At 50.3% G+C, this 21,805-nt stretch overlaps 8 protein-coding genes across 8 annotated transcripts; 3 read left to right on the top strand and 5 right to left on the bottom strand.

Annotated features, from left to right (window-relative positions):
* Positions 1-56: 56 nt before the first annotated feature.
* Positions 57-7,943, bottom strand: POJ06DRAFT_242527 (uncharacterized protein). Its single transcript, XM_056186236.1, has 8 exons — positions 7,833-7,943; positions 7,583-7,783; positions 7,401-7,533; positions 6,832-7,357; positions 6,192-6,786; positions 3,145-6,105; positions 1,027-3,101; positions 57-975 (listed from the first exon to the last, which is right to left on the bottom strand). Exons 1-8 carry the CDS (start codon positions 7,909-7,911, stop codon positions 133-135), a joined length of 7,413 nt encoding a protein of 2,470 aa, XP_056047099.1. The 5' UTR covers positions 7,912-7,943; the 3' UTR covers positions 57-132.
* Positions 7,944-7,949: 6 nt separating this feature from the next.
* On the bottom strand, positions 7,950-8,383 carry POJ06DRAFT_242525 (uncharacterized protein). Its single transcript, XM_056186235.1, has one exon. It carries the CDS (start codon positions 8,254-8,256, stop codon positions 7,987-7,989), a length of 270 nt encoding a protein of 89 aa, XP_056047098.1. The 5' UTR covers positions 8,257-8,383; the 3' UTR covers positions 7,950-7,986.
* Positions 8,384-8,430: 47 nt separating this feature from the next.
* On the top strand, positions 8,431-9,777 carry POJ06DRAFT_204405 (serine hydrolase FSH). Its single transcript, XM_056185338.1, has 4 exons — positions 8,431-8,690; positions 8,742-8,760; positions 8,853-9,007; positions 9,053-9,777. Exons 1-4 carry the CDS (start codon positions 8,640-8,642, stop codon positions 9,488-9,490), a joined length of 663 nt encoding a protein of 220 aa, XP_056047097.1. The 5' UTR covers positions 8,431-8,639; the 3' UTR covers positions 9,491-9,777.
* On the bottom strand, positions 9,778-10,547 carry POJ06DRAFT_242521 (uncharacterized protein). Its single transcript, XM_056186234.1, has 2 exons — positions 10,483-10,547; positions 9,778-10,421 (listed from the first exon to the last, which is right to left on the bottom strand). Exon 2 carries the CDS (start codon positions 10,396-10,398, stop codon positions 9,976-9,978), a length of 423 nt encoding a protein of 140 aa, XP_056047096.1. The 5' UTR covers positions 10,399-10,421; positions 10,483-10,547; the 3' UTR covers positions 9,778-9,975.
* A 2,435-nt stretch (positions 10,548-12,982) lies between these two features.
* POJ06DRAFT_279388 (uncharacterized protein) lies at positions 12,983-13,631 on the top strand (the record flags this gene model as incomplete). Its single annotated transcript, XM_056189812.1, has 3 exons — positions 12,983-13,123; positions 13,186-13,451; positions 13,517-13,631. 3 exons carry the CDS (start codon positions 12,983-12,985, stop codon positions 13,629-13,631), a joined length of 522 nt encoding a protein of 173 aa, XP_056047095.1.
* A 2,668-nt stretch (positions 13,632-16,299) lies between these two features.
* POJ06DRAFT_217157 (pyridoxal phosphate-dependent transferase) lies at positions 16,300-18,907 on the top strand (the record flags this gene model as incomplete). Its single annotated transcript, XM_056185550.1, has 2 exons — positions 16,300-16,363; positions 16,420-18,907. 2 exons carry the CDS (start codon positions 16,300-16,302, stop codon positions 18,813-18,815), a joined length of 2,460 nt encoding a protein of 819 aa, XP_056047094.1. The 3' UTR covers positions 18,816-18,907.
* A 97-nt stretch (positions 18,908-19,004) lies between these two features.
* On the bottom strand, positions 19,005-20,398 carry POJ06DRAFT_284551 (uncharacterized protein). The gene is made up of 7 exons (XM_056190167.1): positions 19,983-20,398; positions 19,747-19,898; positions 19,634-19,699; positions 19,540-19,602; positions 19,403-19,466; positions 19,229-19,380; positions 19,005-19,183 (listed from the first exon to the last, which is right to left on the bottom strand). Exons 1-7 carry the CDS (start codon positions 20,159-20,161, stop codon positions 19,080-19,082), a joined length of 780 nt encoding a protein of 259 aa, XP_056047093.1. The 5' UTR covers positions 20,162-20,398; the 3' UTR covers positions 19,005-19,079.
* On the bottom strand, positions 20,154-21,147 carry POJ06DRAFT_242516 (uncharacterized protein). Its single transcript, XM_056186233.1, has one exon. It carries the CDS (start codon positions 20,818-20,820, stop codon positions 20,494-20,496), a length of 327 nt encoding a protein of 108 aa, XP_056047092.1. The 5' UTR covers positions 20,821-21,147; the 3' UTR covers positions 20,154-20,493.
* Positions 21,148-21,805: the final 658 nt, after the last annotated feature.

Below are 21,805 nucleotides of genomic sequence, written 5' to 3'. Positions count from 1 at the left end.
TGCCCAAGGGGTACTTTACTACTCGCTTTTTATGCACATGAAACTCACAAAAAGTGAAAGAATCCATTCTATTACCGCAGTCTAAGTTCCCGTTGCTTCAATTCAATCCCCCTCCAACTTAACCGTCTACTCTTACATCTCCTTGCCCGCCAAAATGGCAGGATTCACAACCTTCGATCTCTGCACGATCTTCATGGACAGCTCCTGCAGGGAGACATTGGCCAGGAGCTCCAGAATCGGCACCGTCGCATCCATCTCGCGCACCAGCCAGTTCCGCATCTCCACCGCCACCAGCGAGTCCATGCCGTAGTCCGCCATGGACCGCGACGCGCTGATGTCGCCCGCCGGCACCATCAGCAGCGCCGCCATCTTCTCCATCACTGTGTCGCACACGTACCGCGCCGCCTCGTCCAGCGACGTCGCCTCGCGCAGCACCGTCCGCACGCGCGCCGCTAGCCCGCCCACCGCGCCCGCGGCCTCCTTCCTCATCGCGGCGCGCCGGAAGTGCGAGAACATTGGCGGGTCCATGGCTGTGCCGGCGGTGGGCGCCCACGGCTTCAGCCCGGTGATGCTCGCGCCCGGGCGGCCGTCGGGGCGGCGCGGCGCCACCATGGCGGACGCGATCAGGGCCATCAGCTCCGCCTCGTCGATGTCTCGGCTCCAGAGCTGGCTCACGCCGCGCGAGGCCGCCTCGTTCTCCGCCACGAATCCCACGCCCACAACACGCCCCAGGTCTAGCGACACCGCCGGCAGGCCCAGCTGGTTGCGGAAGTCCGCGAAGGCGTCGAGGAACAGCGACGCCGCGACGTACGCGGCCTGGCTGGGGTTGCCCACCAGGCCTACGACCGAGGAGAGCATGATGAAGAAGTCGACCTCGGTGCGGGACAGCCGGTTGTGCAGGTTCCAGACCCCGTCTACCTTGGGCCGCATGGCGACGTTGTAGTCATCCAGCGTCATGTTCCCGAAAAGGTCGGCCTGTGCCTTAGTTAGCATGGTCCGAGAATAAACAGAGATGGGCAGGCTCACCGTTGGTACCATCGCGGCGTGAATCAGCCCGCGGATCGGCGGCATCGTCCTTGCACACTCCTCCAACACCTTGTCCACGTCAGCCGACTCGCTCACGTCGCACGCAAACACGGCGACGTTGGCGCCTCGGGCCTTCAGCTGGGCGACGCAGTCCCGGGCCTTCTCGCTTGCAGCCCCAGAGCGCGATGCAAATATCAAGTTGCGCGCGCCGTGCTCGATCATATACAGCGCGATCGCGCGCCCGATCCCGCCCAAGCCGCCGATGAGCAGGTACGAGGCGTCTTCTCCGCGCAGGAACTCGCCGCCCGCATCGTCGCGACGCACGACCCGGACCGTCTCGCCCGGCCGCGGCACCAGCACGAGCTTACCCATGTGCCGGCCGGCCTGCATCGTGCGCAGGGCCGTCTCCGTCTCGGCGATGCCGAATGTCGTGATGGGCCGCGGGGCGTGGATCCGGCCATCCATGTACCACGCCATCAGCTCCGTCCAGATGCGCCGTTTCTCCTCGAAGTGCGTGTGCAGGGGCACGTCGAGGCCGGTGAAGGCGACGTTCTTCTCGAAGTGACGCATCTCCAGCCGCGCGTTGACGGTCATGTCCCGCTTTCCCAGCTCCACGAACCGGCCGAACGGGGCGATGCAGTCCCACGTCAGGCGCAGGGCGTCGCCGCTGAGAGAGTTCATGACGACGTCGACGCCCTTGCCGCACGTCCGCCGCATGATGCCCGTCGCGAAGGTGCGGTCCCGGCTGGAGAAGATGTGGTCCTCGGGGATGTGGAATTCCGTCATGAGGAGGTCCTTCTTCGCGAGCGTCCCGACGGTGGCATATATATCTGCTCCAACAAGCAATGCAAGGTTGATAATTGCCTGGCCCAGTCCGCCAGAAGCCGCATGAACGAGGATCGTCTCGCCCTTTATCAGGCGGGCTACTTTGAACACGGCGTAGTACGCGGTGAAATAGATGATGGGCAGAGACGCCGCGATGTCGAACGGCAAGTCCTCGGGAATGTGCTCGATCTCGTTGGTCGATGCGCGGATGGTGGTGCAGATGGTCCCTCCCCGCGCGTTTGCAATGACCTGATCACCGGGTCGGAATCCTTGGACAGATATCCCCACGGCTGTGATCACGCCCGCGCACTCGCATCCGAGGGGATACGGATCGATCTGACCCGAGGCAGACATGACGTCCCGGAAATTCACACCAGACGCCTTGACCTCGATCTGGACGAAATCGTGCGGGAGGTCTCCTGACATTCGAACATCGTCCACAAATTGCAGGCTGTCAAGGTACCCAGGCGTCTTGATCTCGGCTCGTAGGTACCGGCCCTCCTGATGATACGCTTCTTCTTTCGCCGTTGGATGGCCGGTGCTAGACATCACGAAAGACGTCAATGTATGATCTTCGATCACTCGGGGAATCATTACGACGCCGTCTCGCTCCGCGTACTCCGAGTCGATTTCCGATATGCCCATGTTGGTGCCGAAATTAGTCTTGAAGACTGTGAAGATTATCTCTGCTTCGGGAGGATCTGAGGGAGAGCTGCCTGCGTCGAGATCAAGAGTCACGATCATCGTGTCGCCTTTCTCTGCCTTTATAGTCCGTGCAAGCCCCGTGACCAGGTTGAGATCCGGGGCGCTGGACTCGATCTGAGCGCCGTGATTCACCCATAGGACGCCTGCGCTCTTGAGGAAGATGCGCTTGATGGCATCATATTGGCTTGGTGATGGGTTGCGCAGGATGCAGCGCGTGCGTGAGCTTAGGACAATGCATAATTTGTTGCTCAGGTCATGCTCGGTGATGTCGGCAAGCTTCGAGGTCACACCTATGCTGCTTAGGAGCCTCGTCAATTGATCTGCGCATGGGTCCGGCAGCGAAGACTCTGTGAGGATAATAACTTCTGGGAGAGGCGAGACAGATTCTAGCGCTGCAGTCGAGATGATCGTGGAGCTATGATGGTTTTCAAGATCTGGCGTGTCCCATAGGACAGCCTTTGTGCCGGTGAAGTTAGTCTTCCGAAGTAGAGCATCCCATTCATTCTCCGTCATCAAGGGGCCATCTCGCCGCGTCCCTTCTTCGCCTGTGATGGTCAGCGGAGTCTCGCGCGGGGAACAAATACATACCTATCCACCAACCTGGGAGGGTCCCAAAGATGACGGAGGCGGCGAGGTTCTTGATCGTGATCTCGATCAAGATAAGCGTCCCGCCGGGCTTAAGAAGCCCCCGGACCCTATTCATGGTATTCCCCAGATTACTGGTGGCGTGCAGGACATTTGCTGCTACGATAAGGTCATAGGAGGCGGGGCTAAATCCCTGTTGAATAGGATCTTGCTCGATATCCAGGATCTTGAACGATACCAACTCGCCGAACGCCTGTGTCTTCTCCATCACCTTCTCAAAGAAGCCAGGGGAGATGTCCGTGAAGTCGTAATTAGCAAATCGAGGCGTCTCCCCATCACGACCGCTTAGTCCTCGAAGCAGAGGGAACGTGGCTCCTCCCGTGCCCGCGCCAATCTCGAGGACATTCAAGAAGGGATTCTTATTGGCGAGGAGGTCGGCATAGATCGCGGCCTGTTCGTATGACTGGGAGAGAGCCTGGTTCATCCTGTAGTGCCTCTCTAGCCGATCGTCTTCCATCATCAGCGTCAAGGGGTCGATCTCCTGGCGGAGAATCCTTGGCAGGTTTTCACCGATGTGGCAGAGGATCTCGTAATGGGTTGACTGGATCTTATTGCAGAACTCTCTTCGCCCTTCCTTGTCGACGTTGGTCCAAGTGGATGTGTCGAAAACGCCTAGATGGCCTTCATGAACGGACCTGCACATGTTTGTCATGGTGGCGTAGAGCCTCTGGTGGTGAGGCGCCATATTGGGAACGTCCGCGACAGGAACCTCGTTCAGAGCCTGCTCTGCATAGTAGAAAGCAGCCTGCTGCACCATTTCTGCTTGATTCTTGACTTTGCCGGGCAGCCTGAAGGCTTCGGTAAGTTTGACAATTTGGTTCTGGGACAGGAAATCCGGATCCGGCCTCCAGTTAATCTGGTGTGCCAGTTTCTGGGCATTTCCATCTGATCCTTCAGACTCCCTATGAAGTGAGCCGAATCGCAATCCCCTGATTTTCACTGCAGGTTTTAAACCTTTCTTCTCTTTATCAAAAACAACCAGAGAGTTTTGAGAATGCTGCAAACCCTGATTCGAACTGTTTCCCAGATCTATCTTGTCCATCTTGGCATAGACGTCGAATTGGCACGCTGGGCCGTTCGCGATATTTTGCGATACAACCATCTCCCTGATAAATGTAGGCACTGGCGTTCCCTGGTCGAGATTCTGATTAATGGAAATTGGGAAGACAGGGTGGATGAAACCGTCCAGGGTTGCTGGGTGCAGAATAAAGGGATATTGATATCTTGCTGGCATCACTTCGGCCGTGTCAGGGACAGACACAGTCGCCACGCACCTATCGAGACTTGAACGAGCGTTCTTCATGTTAGTAAAGGTAGGTCCAAAGTTGAGACCAAGCTCCTTAAGCGCCTTATACACATTTTCTATGTCATGGTCTGTTGTACACTCGCTGTCAAACATTTTGATCATTTGCATATATTCCTCTCTCTCTTCAAGCTCATCTCGTCCCCCATCTACTTCAGTTGGCTCGGCGTGTTTTTGCACAGATATCAAGCCACGGCAGTGCGTGGTCCAGGACGTCCCGTTGGATGAGGAGGACACACAAAACTCGTCCCAGAGGTCTGAAACCACCTGGATGCTTTCATTGTAGGCTTTCAGGGAGATCATAATCTCTACCTCACCTGATGTCTGTGGAATTACAAGCGCATGGCCGATCGAGATCTCACGGAAATTATACCCCTGGATGTTGATCCCCCTCGTCGAGGCTCGCTGATACGCGGCTTCTATGGCCATGACCAGATAGAACGCTGCTGGGCATACTGTGTTTGACTGGACATTGTGGTCCTGAATCCAGGGAATTTCAGATGTGCGGAGAATATTTCTCCAGCGCGCGTCTGAAGAGCTCGAATCGCCAATGGGGATACCCAGGAAGTCACTCCTCGGGAAGGTCGTGTGCGGTTTCTGGGAACTTGAGATGCCCCTGGCCCAGTACATAGTTGAGTGATTCCAGCTATACGGCGGTAGGTCAACCAGCAATTTATTGCTCTCGTGGCCGGAAGGGCAATTAACTGCATGCAGGTCGACCGGAATTCCGCTTTGCAGTAGGCGGGTTGCAAGCTGAAGACAAGTGCCTACTGCATTCGTGTTGCGAATGAGAGCCGAGACGTATTGTACAGATGAGAGCTTGGTGTCGGTCTTTAGGATTTGCTTGATGGGACCAGAAAGTGCTGAATGAGGGCCAATTTCGACGAGAACATCCACTGCTGCGCCTCCTCTTCGTTTCTGCTTTGTGCTACCTTTCCCTAGGACGAGGTGGAGGAGAGAGCCACAGAACTCCACGGGCGATACCATGTTTGTAGCCCAGTAATCCGGCTTGAGCTCTTTGAGCTCGATGATGGTCCCACAGACAGAGGAGTAGAAGTCAACTGACCCAGAGTCCACAATTTGAAGGCTTTGGAGGGCAGCGAGGTATTGCCCAAACACGGCATTCATATGATGAGAGTGGTACGCAATATCAACAGCAAGCTTCCGGGCAAACACGCCTTTCTCGTGAAGGACGGCTTGAAGCTCGTCAATCGCAGCCTCGTCGCCGGAGACAGTCACGCTGCTCGGACTATTGATGCAAGCAATATTCACTCTCACGTTGTTCAGGTGGTTTATGAAGTCCTGAGTTTCATCTCTCGACAATCCTACCGCCATCATGGCACCAACACACGGATTAGGCACATCTTTGAGTCCCGCCGCAGCAACGCCGCGGTGATACGCGACAACCAGGGCAGCTTCCTGGGTCAGAACGCCGGCTGCATACGCCGCCGCGATTTCTCCGCTAGAGTGTCCTGTAACGCTCGACGGGGTGATGTTCCAGGACCTGAGGAGATCCACCAAGGCAATCTGGACAGCTGTACAAAGGGGTTGGCTGAACAAGGCAGTTCCAAGCCGAGACGGATCATCTTGCGCAAGCTCATCTATGGTTGTCAGCCGTCGCAACAAATGAGCTGGAGTTGTGTCTGGGATAGAAGTTGCTTTAAGGGTAACAAATAAACGAACTTACCCAGCAATGACCAAGGAGCCCCAAGAGCCTTCAGCATCGACTCAGACCGAAGCAGCGAGTCGCGGTAGACGGGGTATGCGTCGGTCAGCTCCCGGCCCATGCCACACCACTGCGCTCCTTGACCCGTGAAGACGAATCCAATCTTGACATTTTTTTGAGCTTTGACAAACTTCACACTCTGGCTATTTAAGCCGTTCTTCAACTGTTCAATTGATCGCGAGGGTATGGCAGCCCTCCACGGGAGGACAGTCCTGCGCTCGCCTAGAGTGAAAGCAAGGTCATCCAAGAAGTCAAGAGGAGAATTTTCCCTTGTAGCAACGAACTCGGATAGAGCCTTGACTTGCCGCGCGCCGGAAGCCTCGTCTATGGCAGAGAGGACAAAGAGTCGAGGGCGCTGATCTCCATTTTCTAGGTGGATGCCATTTAATGTGGGTGGTATCTCTAGGTGCCTAACATTTCCTTCCAGGTCGTGAGCGGCGAGATAGCTGCACGCATCTTCTATAATCACATGGGCATTGCTGCCACCAAAGCCAAAGTTGTTAATCGAAGCTCTACGAACTTTCGGGGGATTCCACGGCTGCACGGCCGTAGGGACCTGTGCATGTTAGCCTGCTGAGCTTTCTCTTGGCATGAATCATACCTCAATCTTCCATTCATGCATGGGTATGCGAGGATTGGCCTTTCTAAAGTCAAGATTCGGGAGGATACATCCCTTCTCGAGCATCAGAACCGTCTTCACCACTGCCGCGATCCCGCTGCCTCCTTCCAAATGCCCGATATTTGACTTGACCGAGCCGACCTTCAGCGGCTCCTCAGGGCTCCGTCCTGGTGAGAACACGGTCGACAGAGAACCTGCTTCAATCGGGTCTCCCGCTGCGGTCCCCGTGCCATGCGCCTCCACATACGTCGTCTCGGACGGGTCGATTCCCGCAGCCCGGTACAGGCTATTGATCAGCTCGACCTGGGCCTTGCCACTGGGAAGCGTGATGCCCGCCGTCTTACCATCCTGGTTTGTTCCAGAGTTGCGGATCACGGCACGTATGGTGTCGCCCGCCTGAAGCGCCTCGTCGAGACGCTTGAGAATGAGACAGGAGGCGCCCTCTCCTCGGCCAAATCCATTGCCGCGCTCATCATAGGCATAGCAGCGCCCATCTGGAGAAAGAAATCTGTGATCTGTTAGACCCGTGTGGCAAGTGAGAATCTTCCTACCTGAGCATGCTTAACGCAATCTGCGGCGCCGGCCCGAGAATAAGATTTGACCCGCCCACAATTGCCTGCGTAGATTCTCCGGTGCGGATGGCATTGCATGCCAGATGCAAGGCGACCAGGCTCGAGCTACACGCTATCTTATGTTAATTTAAAAGTGACAATATGATAATATCTGTTCATACCTGTATCGACGGAGGCACTGGGGCCTTTGAGGTCGAAGGAGTAGGATATACGGTTGGACAGCATCGTCTGGCCCGTCCCCGTGGCTTGGTACAGCTCGGTCCGATCCAGGTCACTGGCCATGATATCTGCATAGTCGCGGCAGGACGAGCCCACGAAGACGGCCGTGTTGCTCCCAATCAGTTTTTCGAGGGGGATGCCGGCTGCGGCGGTGAGTCTCAATATCTTCTAAATAACAAGGCCTAGACAAACCGTTCTCAACAGCCTCGTAAGCACATTCGAGGATTATCCGCTGTTGCGGATCAAGTGCCGTGGCCTCAGCGTGAGTCATGTTGAAGAATGGGGCGTCGAAGAAGCCCGGATGGTCATGGAGGAAGTGGCCGCCCGGGACGTTAGACTGTGGATATTAACAATTAAATACATGAACCAGTTGAGAGAAACACACCGTCCCATTGCGCGACGGGTCTGGATGATAATAGAGCCCGTGGTTGAACCGGTCACTCGGCGTCGTCGTCCACACATCGCGCTGGTCGGCCAAGATCTTCCACAGCCTCTCCGGGTCGGTAGCCTCGCCGGGCAGCCGGCACGCCATGCCGACGACGGCAATGGGCATTGTGTTGTCGCCATAATTTGGAGCTGATTGGGGGGTTCCTACGTCCGTCACGCCCCTCGCCATATTGTGACTGCGATTTACCTGGTTTCTTTCAACTGCAGGATCACGTGACTGCAATTGATGGCAATAGATGTCGGATTAAAGCTGGTTCTCTTCTTTCTAATTCTAAAGTCTTTATATGATCGAAAATCCTTATCTGACTGCCACTGATAAGGAGATAAAGATGGGCGAAGAAGCTGGAATGTTTCTACACTTAAAGCAAAAGTTCCCCGTTGCGTTGACACCTGGAAACGAGCAACGCTTATACTATCGTGTAGACGATCGCCTAGGCCTATTATTGTAAATGTCTCTCCTCGATTTAGAAAAACTTCGTCCCACCCAACCATCGGTATCACCGATCTTTTCACCTCTTCTATGCGAGGCGCGAGAACTCAAGACACCTCCTCATGGCCCCGCTGCGCTTCCTCTGCCTTCACGGCCTTGGGAGTAACGCTGACGTGTGTGCTGCTACCTCATTACGTGAATTCCAATGCTGACGCACCGTCCAGATTTTTAAATCCCAGCTCGGTATGCGGAACTTTTCATTTTGACATAATTTACACATCATTGAGATCCCCTCTGTATCTGTCCTCTCCAGTTCCCCTAATTGGCCCCACTAGGTCCCCTTATCACCGAGCTCGAGCGCGACAATAGCGCCGAATTTATCTTCGTCGACGGCCCCGTTGCCCAGCCTGCCGGACCAGGCATCGCTGGCGTCTACGACGGACCTTATCTGGGGTATTTCCGCTGCGACCAGCTGCCCCCGGCTCACGACGTCACCGCGTTGGGCCAGGCGCTACGGTCCAATGTTTTCCGGGAGTCCATCGCGGCGGCCTTTCACCTGATCGACGGCATTGTAGAAGACGAGGGGCCATTTGACGGTGTACTGGGTTTCTCGCACGGTGCCACGCTAGCAACTGCATTCCTCCTGCACCACACGGCAACGAGGCCGCACGATCCGCCGTGGGGGCCGTTCCGCTGCGCTGTATTCATCGCGGGCCTCGCACCGTTTGAAGAGAGCGGGAGGAGAATTAGGGCGGTTGAAAGAGGAGCGGTGTTCAAGTTGCCCTCGGTGCATGTTGCGGGACAGGAGGACGAGGTCTTTGAGGAGTCGTTGAATCTTTATAGACTGTGCGAGCGAGATGGGGCAGCCTTGGTGGTGCACGAGAAGGGCCATCTAGTCCCTCGCGAGAGAGTGGACCTCATGGCAGTCGCAAGGGCTATTAGAGGTCTGGAGAGTAAGATAGTCATGATATAAACATGCCTTAGAGCTGGGGGTCGCTGAGGAGAGATTGGTAGAAAGGGCCTCATCAGCAATTAAGTACACGAAATAGAACTGCAGCAAAATGGACTAAGATAGTTTCATAAGAAGGCCAAATATGAAATAAGACTTAGCCTATAATTGGATAGGGAAGTAGAATGTGGCAAAGAAATACGGTGGATTGGTCTCCGTCTGCATGAGTTGACCAGGAAATAATTAGAAGTCCAATCATGACACTCTGTAGCCTTATGATATTAAAGAAAGCATCTATCTGCATTGTAACTGCATTACTCTCACATTTTCCATATTTAAAGACAACTCTGGATTAGTCTTCTCAACATCCTCGGCATTTAATTGAAGGCCGTGAAGGTTGGATAGGTAGGTACAACAACCTTCACGGCCGTTTTTGGTTTCGCAGACAACTTCACTTCTGACGACCCCATTTGTTTCAAATGCCGACAAACAACAGGGTGACATGTAAATTAGAATCCTGGGCACGGGAATGCTGCCCTGAAGCCATTGCACCCAACGTTGTCCGCGGTGCAGTCCCACGTAAAACTGCCAGTGAGGTCTTGCCCATATCCCCCGCCTGCATAATTAAACTGTGCGCCATAGCCCCAAATTGGATCATTAATAGAGGTGATGTCGACAGTATAGGGCAATTGCGAATCGATTGCTGTCCCGACAGAGACCTGTGGCATATACCCAATCACATTGCACTCATGGTCGTACAATGCAGCTTCATATTGCCATAGGCCTGTCGGGTTTGGGTTCTGAAACCCGACCAGCGTAAACTGACAGGAACCTGGTCCCTCTCCGATGCAATTATTGGGGGTGTCGTAAATACCAAACTGAGCAGCTGCAAGCCCCAAGAGTGACATAATCAAAATGGTTGGCTTCAGCATCGTGCAATCAACCAGCAAAGCAGCTATAGTTATATATGAGCCCTGTTCGCTGGAATAAGTACAGCAGAAGACAGCGATACTTACTAGGATGTTAATATAGTAGTTTGAAAGCAGAGGGACCAAGCTTGTCTTGGATTATTAGGGATTATTCCTACCTTCTAAAGATGGAGACATGGCGGATAATCGAGCCACGTTTTATACCATGTCGGAACCGGCCATTATAAAATGCTGACGTACGAGGCATTTGCAGATCCAACCCCGACTCGATCAGCCATCGAGTGAGTCTGTACGACGCGGACCTTCATGGGCAGATGAAACCAGCACACAGATGTGTTCAGACCGAGAGATAGGGAGCAGAATCGCTATTGATGTCACGAATCGGCGTTGAGTGCCGCTTTCGTGAAACCCTGAAACATCCGAAGGGAAAGCCGTACGCAACCGTCCAGCCTTCTGGGTACAAGCTACTTGTGCCGCGCGGTAGTGCACCCGACCTCGGTGACGAGCAATTGCACAGGTCTCTCAGCCCGAGCTAGCCCGCTTCAAGTAGGCGGGATATTAATCTTCGGATATAATACTGCGGGTGCCCCACGCAGCCGCACGCGAAGCGGCTGAAGCGCAAAATTTGCAGACTTCTTGCTAGACCACTGAGAGTAATGCCACATCGGGAGTTCGGGACAGAAGTGCGAGTAGCGGTCCTGGCTCATCTACTTCCGTTTCACCATGTCGAGTTCAGACTAGACCCGTGTTCTTGCAACCCTCCTGGGTGAATAAAATTTAGTTTATAAATAACTATTCGCATTCGTAAAACCGTCCAACCCGTTACGCCAACTTCTGCCCGTTATCGGTCACGTAATCCTAATAATTTTATTTGAGACTGAGTAGACTGAGTCTGATTACTAGGGCTTCTGAATTAAATTGACTCTACGTAATCAGGATGACGCGGTTGACTACGTCACCCAACCCCCGCATTTAGAATTTAGAATATTCTAGTGCAATAAGCGGTCTAAAATACTGTCGACAAATCATTTGTCATGATTTGTCAGAATGAACATCTGACTCTTATTGAACCCTCGCGCCGTTGCAAAGACTTTGCTGACCTCTGAGGCGGGGAGGGAAGCAAGTTGGCGGGCCAGTTTCTAGTCTAAGGTCTCTGGAGGCGCCAGTGATGAGATATGAAGCCATTACGATGCTCTGAAGGATCAATGGTGTTGTAAAGAATTTGCGTTGGTCTGAGGGGTGGGATACTGTCCAGAATGCAGGAAACAAGTTGGAAAGACACTGGGTATTTGAAATGACTTTAAATCAGGGTTTGATGATTAATCATCTTGGATTAACCCCGAAGATTGTATCATGACCTGACGTCTGACGTTAAGAGTTGCCACTTGTGTGAGCCTCTAAGTGCGCCCCGCTATATTTGTCATCTCGAATAGTTTATTGTCCCGCTTTTATTTTTTGTATTTGTCACCTCGGATGGTTTATTGTACTGGTCGGCTGCTGGCAAGGCTGGAGGAGACTTGTATAAAGTAAGACCGTTCCGACTCCTCTACCAGTCGGATTAATTATTATAAAATACTATTCTTTGCCTTCCAGCAGTCTAGTTTAGTAGTGCACGATCTACACATCGTTAGATCCTTACAATTGATTTGTCATTCCTTATGTAGGTAATCGGAGGTTCGAATATTTATAAAGCTTGGTTTATAATTTATAATATAGTAGTAAGGAGCAAAGATATAGAATCTTAACCTCTAGATATATTTAAAGAAGGAAAACATAATATACATTAACATTTTAAAAAAGGAGATAATATATAACTTAATATTAAAAAAATTAATATATAAACTGTCACTAAGTTATAAAAAGTAATATACCTTTAAGTTAAGAGTTATACGTTTTTACAATTAAATGATATTCTATAGTGGTTGGCGGCTGAACATTTAGTCAATAATATTTTTATCGTGACATCAACCAGAATCCGAACGCGAAGCCATCCCGATTGGCTAATATTATCTACTGCAGGAGCGTCAGCAACTGTCGGGAATTCGGGGATCAAAGCCTAGGCCTATTAGATCGAGGAGTCCAGGGTAAAATGTTTCCGCCAACAAGGGGCAATGACGAAATAGTGCGTTTTTGGTTTCGGCCCTAAACAAGCCGCATGGGGGCAGTTGGCTGCTCAACTCGCTGCAAAGCTTATCATTCCGAAAACAGAATGTCCAGTTTCGCATTATACGATTAAACGAATATCTGACTCGTGGATGGCGTGAAATAACATGGATCTAAATTAATATAGTGGGCGGACGTACCATGGCGCCAATCGCAATTGCAGAGGCTGGTAATCAGCCGCTTACCGTTCGGCTGGAGTTCGGCGGGCCGGATATACTCCAATCTTCCGGAAAATCGCTCATGGATACTGATACCGACAACACAGTCATCGGGGCATTTGACCTCGGCACGCGTGCGATTGGTTCTGCTTCCAGGCGCTTCCTGTGACTTGCAGCAAGGATGCTTTGAAGAATCCATCAAGCAATATAAGAAGACCAAGAGGCCCTAGGCATGATCCGACGCGACACACATATTATCTCTTCCGATGGCGTTAGCACCCTTTCGTATGATTCTCGTCGTGTTTTTCTCAGGCCTCTGCATTCTTGGCATACGAGTCAGCGCTACAGCGGTCAATCATTGTCCCGACCGAAGAGTAGCTCCGACTCCCTCAACCTCCGTGCTTAATGTGAGTATATGGCTACTATTTTTGCTCTGTAGATAATCGCGTCCGACTGATAACACTATTAGTTTGATCATATCACAACCGTAACATCTATCGCGCCCCTACCCACAAATTTTTATTATTCAGATTACCTTTACCTGAGTGAATTTCAGCTTCTCAATTGCTCATCGTTCGCGCCAAACTCCTCAGATGCAAAGGCTTGCTCATCGGGCAATATTGCCTTGCTCTCCACTGGCAGCGGTTCCATGGTCTTTGGTACTCCGGATAGTGATACATTTTCAAATTATCGATATATGAACCTATCGTCTATGGTGAGTGCCATATGGAAACAGTCAGAACTTCCCTCGGCAAAATTCCTTCAACTGATACTTTTTAAAGCGAGTTACCAACCTCGAGCAAGCTGATGTATCTGTGTTGCTGCAATTTATACCTCCATACGCCCATGGCGGGTTCTCATATGCATATTCAACCTATCAATTCCAGGTTCCTCGAGGAAGCTCTATGCTATTAATAGATGATCTTGAGAAATCAGGGTTGACCTACGCCCAAACACTCCTCTTTACTTCTAATTTATACATCAACGGGACGACAAGTGGCTCAGCAAGGTAACTTTTCGGCGCACCCCACCTTTGATAATTTGTAGGCTGACACCTTGACTAGTGTTGCTTTTGATGACATTGAAATGGTCGTGCCCCAGACACCACCAAGCCGCCATCACTCGTATACACCAACTCCCTTGTCGACAGGCTGTCCGACAACAGCTGTGACTAGCTGCGTTGCCTGCGCGCCTCCGACTCCAACTCCCACTACGCAAGTTCTTACGGTATGTTTTAGCAGTTAAGAAGGGCCATATCGGCAATTATGCATATGTTTGACATGCATCTAGTTTGATAACATCAAAACGGGCCCATCTGGTAGCGTCCCTATGAAGGCGCATTATGAAGGATTTAACTTTTCTCCAAATTTAACCGTCGTACGCTCTCCTGGAAACAATGAATACGGTTCAAAGCGGTCTTCTGGTCCCAACGCGATTTACGGGAGCGGGTCCAGTCAAGGCGATGGATTCGGGGTGATGTCTTTTTCGACTGAGCAGACGGCCTCGTTCAACATATCCGAGTTCTATGTGACCATATTCAATCTTTCCGACCCCACATCTGCGCCTACGCAATCGGCCTCGTTACAACTCTGGCTCAATCAGGAACCTTCCGTTACATTGTCCATTCCTGCAGCTGTAGAAATGTATAAAATAACTGCAACCGCGGCTGGAGGCAACAACTTTGCCGATATTCATGCAGTTAGCTTTCAAGCTTTCTTTAACGACTCTAGTAGTCCTGCAGGCATCATAATTGATGGCATAGAGTTTGTAAGACCTCATTATCCGGGGCTTTCGGAAAGTTGCATTGACGGCCTACGGACCTTGACGGTAAGTCCCGATTGTCCTATGACAGAAACAAACCTTCTAACTTGGACGTGTTACTAGTTTGACGACTTAAACACGTCTTGCAATAAAGGTAACATCTCTGCTCCAGCAACGTGAGTGTCTCCTTTTAGTCACGAAAGTATGATGCCGGGATCATTATGATTTTACTTTTTAGATTTAAACTCGGAATAGGTAACAAAAAAAATTAAATACTCAGACATTCTGCGATAAGGTGGTTTGTGAGTACCAAGAACGACTCCTTGAGTTTAAGGAGATTGAAGGGGGACATACCGGAGAAAATTTTGGCCGAAATGATAGAAAACATTCTCAGAGCTTGACCTGGAGTACAAGCTCTCGACAATTACTGCCGATAATGCGAGCTATAATGAGACATTAGTCTCAGAACTCTATTTCAATTGGAGTATCTCCGTACTCCAAGTACGTCTCTCCCCGCATTAAATAACCTCTCCACTGAGACTGCGGAGACTGGAATTGCCAAGTAATCCCTAGAGCAGCCGCTATCCGAGGGTAATCCTTTCTATGCGCCCTCAACCAAACGCTATTACCTAATTAGTCGAATTTCTAGCTTATTTAGTCATGTCACGGGATAACTTGCGAATAATTATCCGCATACTTTAAGCTTGCGAATAAATTTAGCGAATATTATTCGCGAAGTGTGTGAATCGCGAAATACGAATAACGAATATTGCAGATCATGGAAATCTCGTAAATTTGCGAAACTAAATTTACAAAAATTTTAAGTTTTATCCTGGGTAAGGGTTTGAAATGGTAAAATCGAACCGTAAAAATGGTTGCAAAACCTCCCTATTTCTGCGAATATTCGTATTCGCAACAGCCTACTCTACGTCATGATACTTGACACTAGTGATGGTGAGCCGACGGGCTGGATATCACTATGTGAGTGCCGGCACAAGATATAGTCGTGTTAGAGCCGAATCGACTATCCTTATTAGAGTTTAGTGTACCCCTGACTCAGGTACAGATTTACCGCACCATCGTTCCGCAGGCAACTGCATGTACACCATGATCAAGATGATTCGCTAGAGACCACCAGCATAATAGTGATGCCGTGCGGGGCCATGAGGATGGAATGCGATATATGATGCATATCATATTCTGCAATAGAGCCGTAGGCTAGTAGATCCCTATTGGGCAGCAAATATTGTCCATCTGCGCCATCTGCGTCCCATCAGCCGCAACCTGCTTAGTTAGAATTCTCATGTGCTCGGTCGTAGCTCTGCGTTTCGCAAACTGTCTCCTTTTCTTCCAGCCGCATGTATCCACCCACGTATGCCAGGCAGGGACTGACCCTAACCCTGACGGAAATAGGCGTTTAGATATTCAGATAACGGACAAATTCCTCGGATCATGGAAAAACTCATAGGCAGTTCTGCACGATATGAGCATTTCGCGATCACTATCGGCCAGCTATGTGCAACGGTTCTTCAAGCTAGAAACTATGTGCAGCAATAGGCAACAACTTCGCCATAAAACAAGGTCGAGTACAGAACAAAGACAACAGATAAATATCAGAAGTGCGGGAGGAATCAATTTGTCATCAACCAGTTATGGATAATTTTCAGATACTTTATTAGTATCTATTGTGGTCCGATCTTTATTGACCAGTTCCACCAAAGGCTACGGAAATAGCATTAATCTTGAAGAGATCAGCGGAACCGAAATTCGGGGAGTAAAATTTTCCTAATTTATCGAGCAGTACAGGATTTGTCGCTCGTCAATGGCACAAATGTATAAAAGGAACATCACCGACATTCGCATTTTGGAATATCCTGCTCTCAGTGGTGGTAAGTGTACGTTTACGTTTACGAGTTTACATCTCTTATCAGTTATCCCTTAGATTTGACTTATCTCGACCATGCCGGCACGACTTTGTACGCAAAATCCCTCATGCAGAGGTTCTCCACCGACATGACAAAACATGTCTTTGGAAATCCACATTCGGCGTCTCCTTCGTCAATGCGGTCGACTCAGCGGGTGGAGAATGCAAGGTTGAAGGTACTGAGATTTTTTAAGGCAGATCCAGAACACTTTGATGTCGTCTTCGTCGCCAACGCAACTGCAGCCGTCAAGTTAGTGCTAGATGCCTTCCGTGACGTCGAGGCACCCGGGTTCTGGTACGGATACCACAGAGACGCTCATACCAGTCTTGTGGGATTACGCCAACATGCTGCTGAATCGAGGTGTTTCGAATCGGATCAGGCTGTTGAGTACTGGCTAAAGGAACCCAGACAGGATAAGGAACCCAGACAGGATTCCCTCGCGATTGGCTTGTTCGCATATCCGGCACAGTCCAACATGAACGGTCACCGACTACCTCTGGATTGGGCCCGCAGGCTTCGGAAATCATCACATGCAGAATACCAGAAGATGTACATACTCCTAGATGCGGCCGCGTATGTTACGACAAGTCAACTTGACCTGAGCGACGTCGAATTCGCGCCTGATTTCATTGCGCTCAGTTTTTACAAGATATTTGGTTTCCCGGATCTTGGAGCGCTGATTGTCCGCAAGTCCGCAAGTGACAAATTTCGATGTCGACGGTACTTTGGCGGAGGAACTGTTGACATGGTCACCACGATTAAGACTGCTTGGCATGCGAAAAAAGAGCAAACCATACACGACCAGTTGGAAGACGGCACGTTGCCCTTCCACTCAATCATTGCATTGGACCATGCTTTCAACATTCATGACGAGTTATATGGATCTATGGATAACATATCTCGACATACGTGCGCGTTAGCTTTGGACCTCTACAACAGACTTGCATCATTGCAGCATGGGAATGGTCAGCCGGTCTGTGAGATATACAAGGATCCAAACTCTCAATATGGAAGTTCGAAGACGCAGGGCCCAACGATCGCTTTCAACGTTCGAAACGCACAAGGAGGCTGGATTGGAAAATCTTATGTGGAAAATTTGGCCATTGTCCACAATATTCATCTGAGAACCGGCGGCGTTTGCAACCCTGGCGGAATTGCAACTTTTTGTGACCTGGACTACTGGGAACTGAGACGAAATTTTTTTGAAGGCGTCCGATGCGGAAACGACATTGATTTGCTTGGCGGCAAGGCGACTGGCATAATCCGCGTCAGTCTTGGTGCAATGAGCAGTCAAGAAGACGTGGACAGATTCATCAATTTTTTGGACGAATTATTCGTTGAAAAACAGCAGTCGATAATGCCGGCTCATATGCCGCGGCCAATTTCCTCGGCTGAGGCCGAAGCAACTGTTGAACGAATCCAGATCTTCCCAATTATGGGATGCTCAGGCTGGCAGGTTCCACACAGTTTGGGGTGGGAGATTACGGACAAATTCCTCGAGTACGATCGGGAATGGTGCGTCGTTAGGAATGGCGATACAACTCCGCTGGATTACCAAAACATGCAAAATATTAGACCTCACCTTGACGTTGAGAAAGGTATACTGACACTCACTGCTTCGATCAAAAAACCTACCGATTCCGCGAGGGATCCTTCCTCAGGTGAATGCAATAAGACTATTACGATTTCGCTGTGGGATGGTCCATCAAATTCCACTCAGCCAAATCTGAATCCGAATCGTCCTCCCTTAGAACCATATGATTCTGAGGCCATCGCGAGTTTCTTCACGGCCGTTCTGGGTATTCCTTGTACTTTAGCTAGGTTTACCAACACCTCGAGATCCCATTGGAACGATGCCGTGTCGACCGTTTTATCTCTCCCTCGTGAGCGGGTACTAACTTTGTCAGCAGTGGGTCAAGGTGAGCCACCAGCGAACATTATCCTGTCGGGCTCTTCTCAGTGGAAGCACCAGAGATACATCCGCATAGGGCAGCACTACTTCGAGATAATACAATCCGCCGCAAGCCAAACTTCAGACGGGTCCAGGCGACTCGTCCGCCTCCCCAATATATATGACCGCTCGTTAGGTGCTCAATACGCCATTATCCGCTCCGGCGACTACGTGCAAACATTCTCCGCAATTACTGCCTCACGTGACACCGCTCTTCGTGCATGCATCGCTTCCGAATCTGCTGGGCAACAAGTCTGTCCGGTGTCCAACTGTCGAAGGGACTTTATTCTCGCGGAAGACCTGGTGGCACACTTTCGCGTGCATGAGCGCGGCGAGGATGTGATTAAGATCTGTAATGGTTCAGTCGACAAGGTCGTTGACAAGGTCGATACCGACGTCATGCTTAAGCCAACGCCGAAGCGCTGGCGGCGATGGAAATCGCTCTTTGCACGGAGAATCTGATAATCCAAACTAGATGTCATGAAAATGGATGTCCTTCGACGTTTCGTCTGCCGTTCAACTTTTTCCGGTTAGCGTTGGAGCCATAACCTGATGGAAAATGAAGTAAACGTAGCATAAATTGTTGAATATTTGTGCTGCCATTCTGTCGGTCAATTGCAGTGGAGTCTTGAATAAAAAGCATGAAAATGATTGAGCAGAGTGTATCCATTTCCTTCATATAAAATAGAGTTAAAGTTTAAAGCTTGACCTAGCATAGAAAGTATTTCAACGGCCCCCGCTCCATCCATCCATCAGTGCAAGTTTCAGGATCGGCTTCAAATTTTCTGATTGGATTCTTTCCCATAATCCTCCAAGACCGGAGTTACGCCCTCTCTCATCCAGTCATCCTCCTTTTCTAAACCATTCTTCCGCACTCTTGATCCTCTTTGGATGAATCTCATTTAACAATGCATAATCTCTTTTAATAACCCCTTTATTTTCGGCCGAATAAATCCACATATTGAAAAATCCCGTAAGAGTTTCCTTCACTGTTGTAAATGAAGGGTCATTAGGGTTAGACACTGCCCTGGTTGGCAATATCCTTGAACGGGCCCGATTTCCAGAATTCGTCAAAGCTCACATCAATAAACTGTGCACGATAACTCGTGAACACTTCAAAATGCCCGAGCATGCTCATGGTAGGTCTGATGGGCAATCGCAATCTCGAGATCTATTCCATTTGCACGGTCTTGATGGTCGAAGAGCCATCTTACATAATACCCGCAGTCTTCCAACATTATGTGAACTACTGCGCAGCCGCGCAACTGAAACCTACACACCGTTTTCAATTGTGGGCCACATGACGGTTGTGTTCGCTATACTCATTTCGATATAAGGGCCGCTTACTCGCCGTTGTCCTTATTCTGCGCAAGTATTCAGTCGCCAATGCGACCCTTGCCATCGTAATGCCCAGTACGTAATTTCCGACCGTACCCAGACTTCTTATAGACGAAGTCGAGGTTCCCATAGACATACAGATTGAGCCGTCCCTCTATGGCGAGCTCGTGGGCCCGTATCGCCCAGTACATCTCTGTCTTCTCGCCGCTGTTGAAGCCGCGCAATCGATGTAAACAAAGGCAGCATCGCATCCAGAGAAGCCGTCACGAAGAGATTTTCTAGCTGGCAAACGTGCCGCTGACCAGTTCCGCGTTGCCGAGAGCTTCTAGCTTGAGTGCACATGGCGAGTTGTCGCGAGTGAGAATGCGGCAGAAATATTTCTTATCTTTCACAAGGCTTTCCACTATTGGGAGACCCTGGGCGCCCGTTCCACCTATGACAAATATCTTGAACGCAGAAGAGGTCGACATGCTGCTCTTGGTGGGCTACTTTGATAAAGGGTCTGAGGAAGATGAAAAAGCGCCCCAGACTGAATATTATATTATATCTTCATCAAGATCATTTTCTTAACCAGAACGGTGATTACAAAATGACAAATCGCTTCAAGGATTAGAGTGTCTTATCACAAACCAAGAGTCTTAAAGTTTGAAATTGCTTTTAATATCTTGAGCATTTGACGTACCTCAACACGGCATCAGGAACGTGAGTGTCAACCTCAAATCTGCCGTTGTATTATTATTAATTTGATCTGCCTGAACGAGTTCTATCGAATCGAATACTCAGCGCGACTGGTATAATATCCTCATTTGCGCATCTTCTGCTCCACAATGTCCAGTCCCATCATCTTCTTCATTGTTCCATCCATCATTCCGTGCGGAAATACTGTTCCAAGCCGTGCCAAGATGTCGAGGCTGGTCAATTTCCCGACACATTCAGCGATGGAGGACTCGGAGAGCACGTCTAATGTAAGCGTCTTGATGCCGAGAGACGTGAGATGAGACATTTTCGCTGGGTTTCGAGCCGTAGCATAAACTTGCAGACCGGCGTCGTGGAAGGCGACGGCGAGAGCGGCACCCATACCGCCGTCGGAGCACCCGGTGATGAGGACGGTTCGTTTAGAGCTGGTCATTTTCTTCTTCGGCAAGAGCTTTGCATAGGTTGGAAGCAGCGGGATTGAAATTCTGAGGTATAGTAATAAGGTTGGCACCACAGTGGCCCTCGCTTGGCTTCCCACAGGTCGTCATTACAAACGATAATATTAGTCTCGAGTATATTCCTCCGAAGCCCATTCTCGGACCAAATGGTCTTTCGGACTTGTGCTTGGTCAGGAGATGACACGCGCGGAGGGTACTTGACGGAGGTGCATGGTCATGCACGGCTCATGTCAGCAGGGGGAGTAATGCTGGACAGGGAACTCCGGAACTCCGCAGTGCCGGCTTATTAGTACTGTCCGTTCAGCAACCAGAGGACAGGCCCAGATCTGGTGCTGACCGGTATTTGAGGCCTTGACCCAGGTAATTAGCCCCATGAGCGGAAGCCCTAACAGGTGCATGCTAAACTCCTAATTCCGATCGCTGTCGCAGTAAGTACTATAGTAAGTAATCCGTTTGATTCACTGCTTTACTACGAGGTAGGGCCTCTGTCCAGGCCGTTAGACAATCTTAGTTACATGTATATAGTAACTATAGTATTTGCTATAGTAGTCGTATGTGCGTGTACCTTATTTGGCTGACCTTTGATGACAACTTTCTTCTCGCTTGTCGCTTACCCTCTCTACACGTTACATAACCACCTCGAGGGAAGAGCCGTATATGAAAGGAATTTACCCTGAACCCTAAGTGGGCCAATCCACCTGACGTCGATGTATGCGCTGTCGAGTCAGTCTAGTTATTGATTCCAGCAGTACAGCTATTTTGTTAGTTCCTCTCCCTACGAACATTTATTAGTGTGCCGCCATGGACACTAAATACAACCTAAACATGGAGTTTTTGGACTCCGCCTCAACGATCCTGCCATCCATTCCAGCCATCATCAAACAACAACTTGCGCCTAACGAATACGAATAATGCCGATTACTGCGAAATTCGTATTCGGAACAGCCCTATCGTTTGGTT

This window comes from Lipomyces tetrasporus, assembly GCF_029532465.1.
Source record: "Lipomyces tetrasporus strain NRRL Y-64009 chromosome Unknown POJ06scaffold_1, whole genome shotgun sequence".
Classification (NCBI taxonomy): domain Eukaryota; kingdom Fungi; phylum Ascomycota; class Lipomycetes; order Lipomycetales; family Lipomycetaceae; genus Lipomyces; species Lipomyces tetrasporus.
This window is presented reverse-complemented; position numbering and strand designations above follow the sequence as displayed.

What these genes read in the sequence shown, in the direction of transcription:
- POJ06DRAFT_204405 (XM_056185338.1), top strand. Translation starts at nt 8,640, where the DNA reads ATGGCCCCGCTGCGCTTCCTCTGCCTTCACGGCCTTGGGAGTAACGCT. An exon ending in AGCTGCCCCCGGCTCACGAC is followed by an intron (nt 9,008 to 9,052) that starts GTCACCGCGTTG and finishes GTTTTCCGGGAG; the next exon opens with TCCATCGCGGCGGCCTTTCA.
- POJ06DRAFT_242525 (XM_056186235.1), bottom strand. Translation starts at nt 8,256, where the DNA reads ATGGCGAGGGGCGTGACGGACGTAGGAACCCCCCAATCAGCTCCAAAT.
- POJ06DRAFT_242516 (XM_056186233.1), bottom strand. Translation starts at nt 20,820, where the DNA reads ATGACCAGCTCTAAACGAACCGTCCTCATCACCGGGTGCTCCGACGGC.
- POJ06DRAFT_242521 (XM_056186234.1), bottom strand. Translation starts at nt 10,398, where the DNA reads ATGCTGAAGCCAACCATTTTGATTATGTCACTCTTGGGGCTTGCAGCT.
- POJ06DRAFT_242527 (XM_056186236.1), bottom strand. Translation starts at nt 7,911, where the DNA reads ATGACTCACGCTGAGGCCACGGCACTTGATCCGCAACAGCGGATAATC. An exon ending in CCTCCCAGGTTGGTGGATAG is followed by an intron (nt 3,102 to 3,144) that starts GTATGTATTTGT and finishes TGACCATCACAG; the next exon opens with GCGAAGAAGGGACGCGGCGA. An exon ending in ACGCCGCGATGGTACCAACG is followed by an intron (nt 976 to 1,026) that starts GTGAGCCTGCCC and finishes ACTAAGGCACAG; the next exon opens with GCCGACCTTTTCGGGAACAT.
- POJ06DRAFT_284551 (XM_056190167.1), bottom strand. Translation starts at nt 20,161, where the DNA reads ATGTCGACCTCTTCTGCGTTCAAGATATTTGTCATAGGTGGAACGGGC. An exon ending in GTGGCCCACAATTGAAAACG is followed by an intron (nt 19,603 to 19,633) that starts GTGTGTAGGTTT and finishes GCGGCTGCGCAG; the next exon opens with TAGTTCACATAATGTTGGAA. An exon ending in TCATCCAAAGAGGATCAAGA is followed by an intron (nt 19,184 to 19,228) that starts GTGCGGAAGAAT and finishes TGGATGAGAGAG; the next exon opens with GGCGTAACTCCGGTCTTGGA.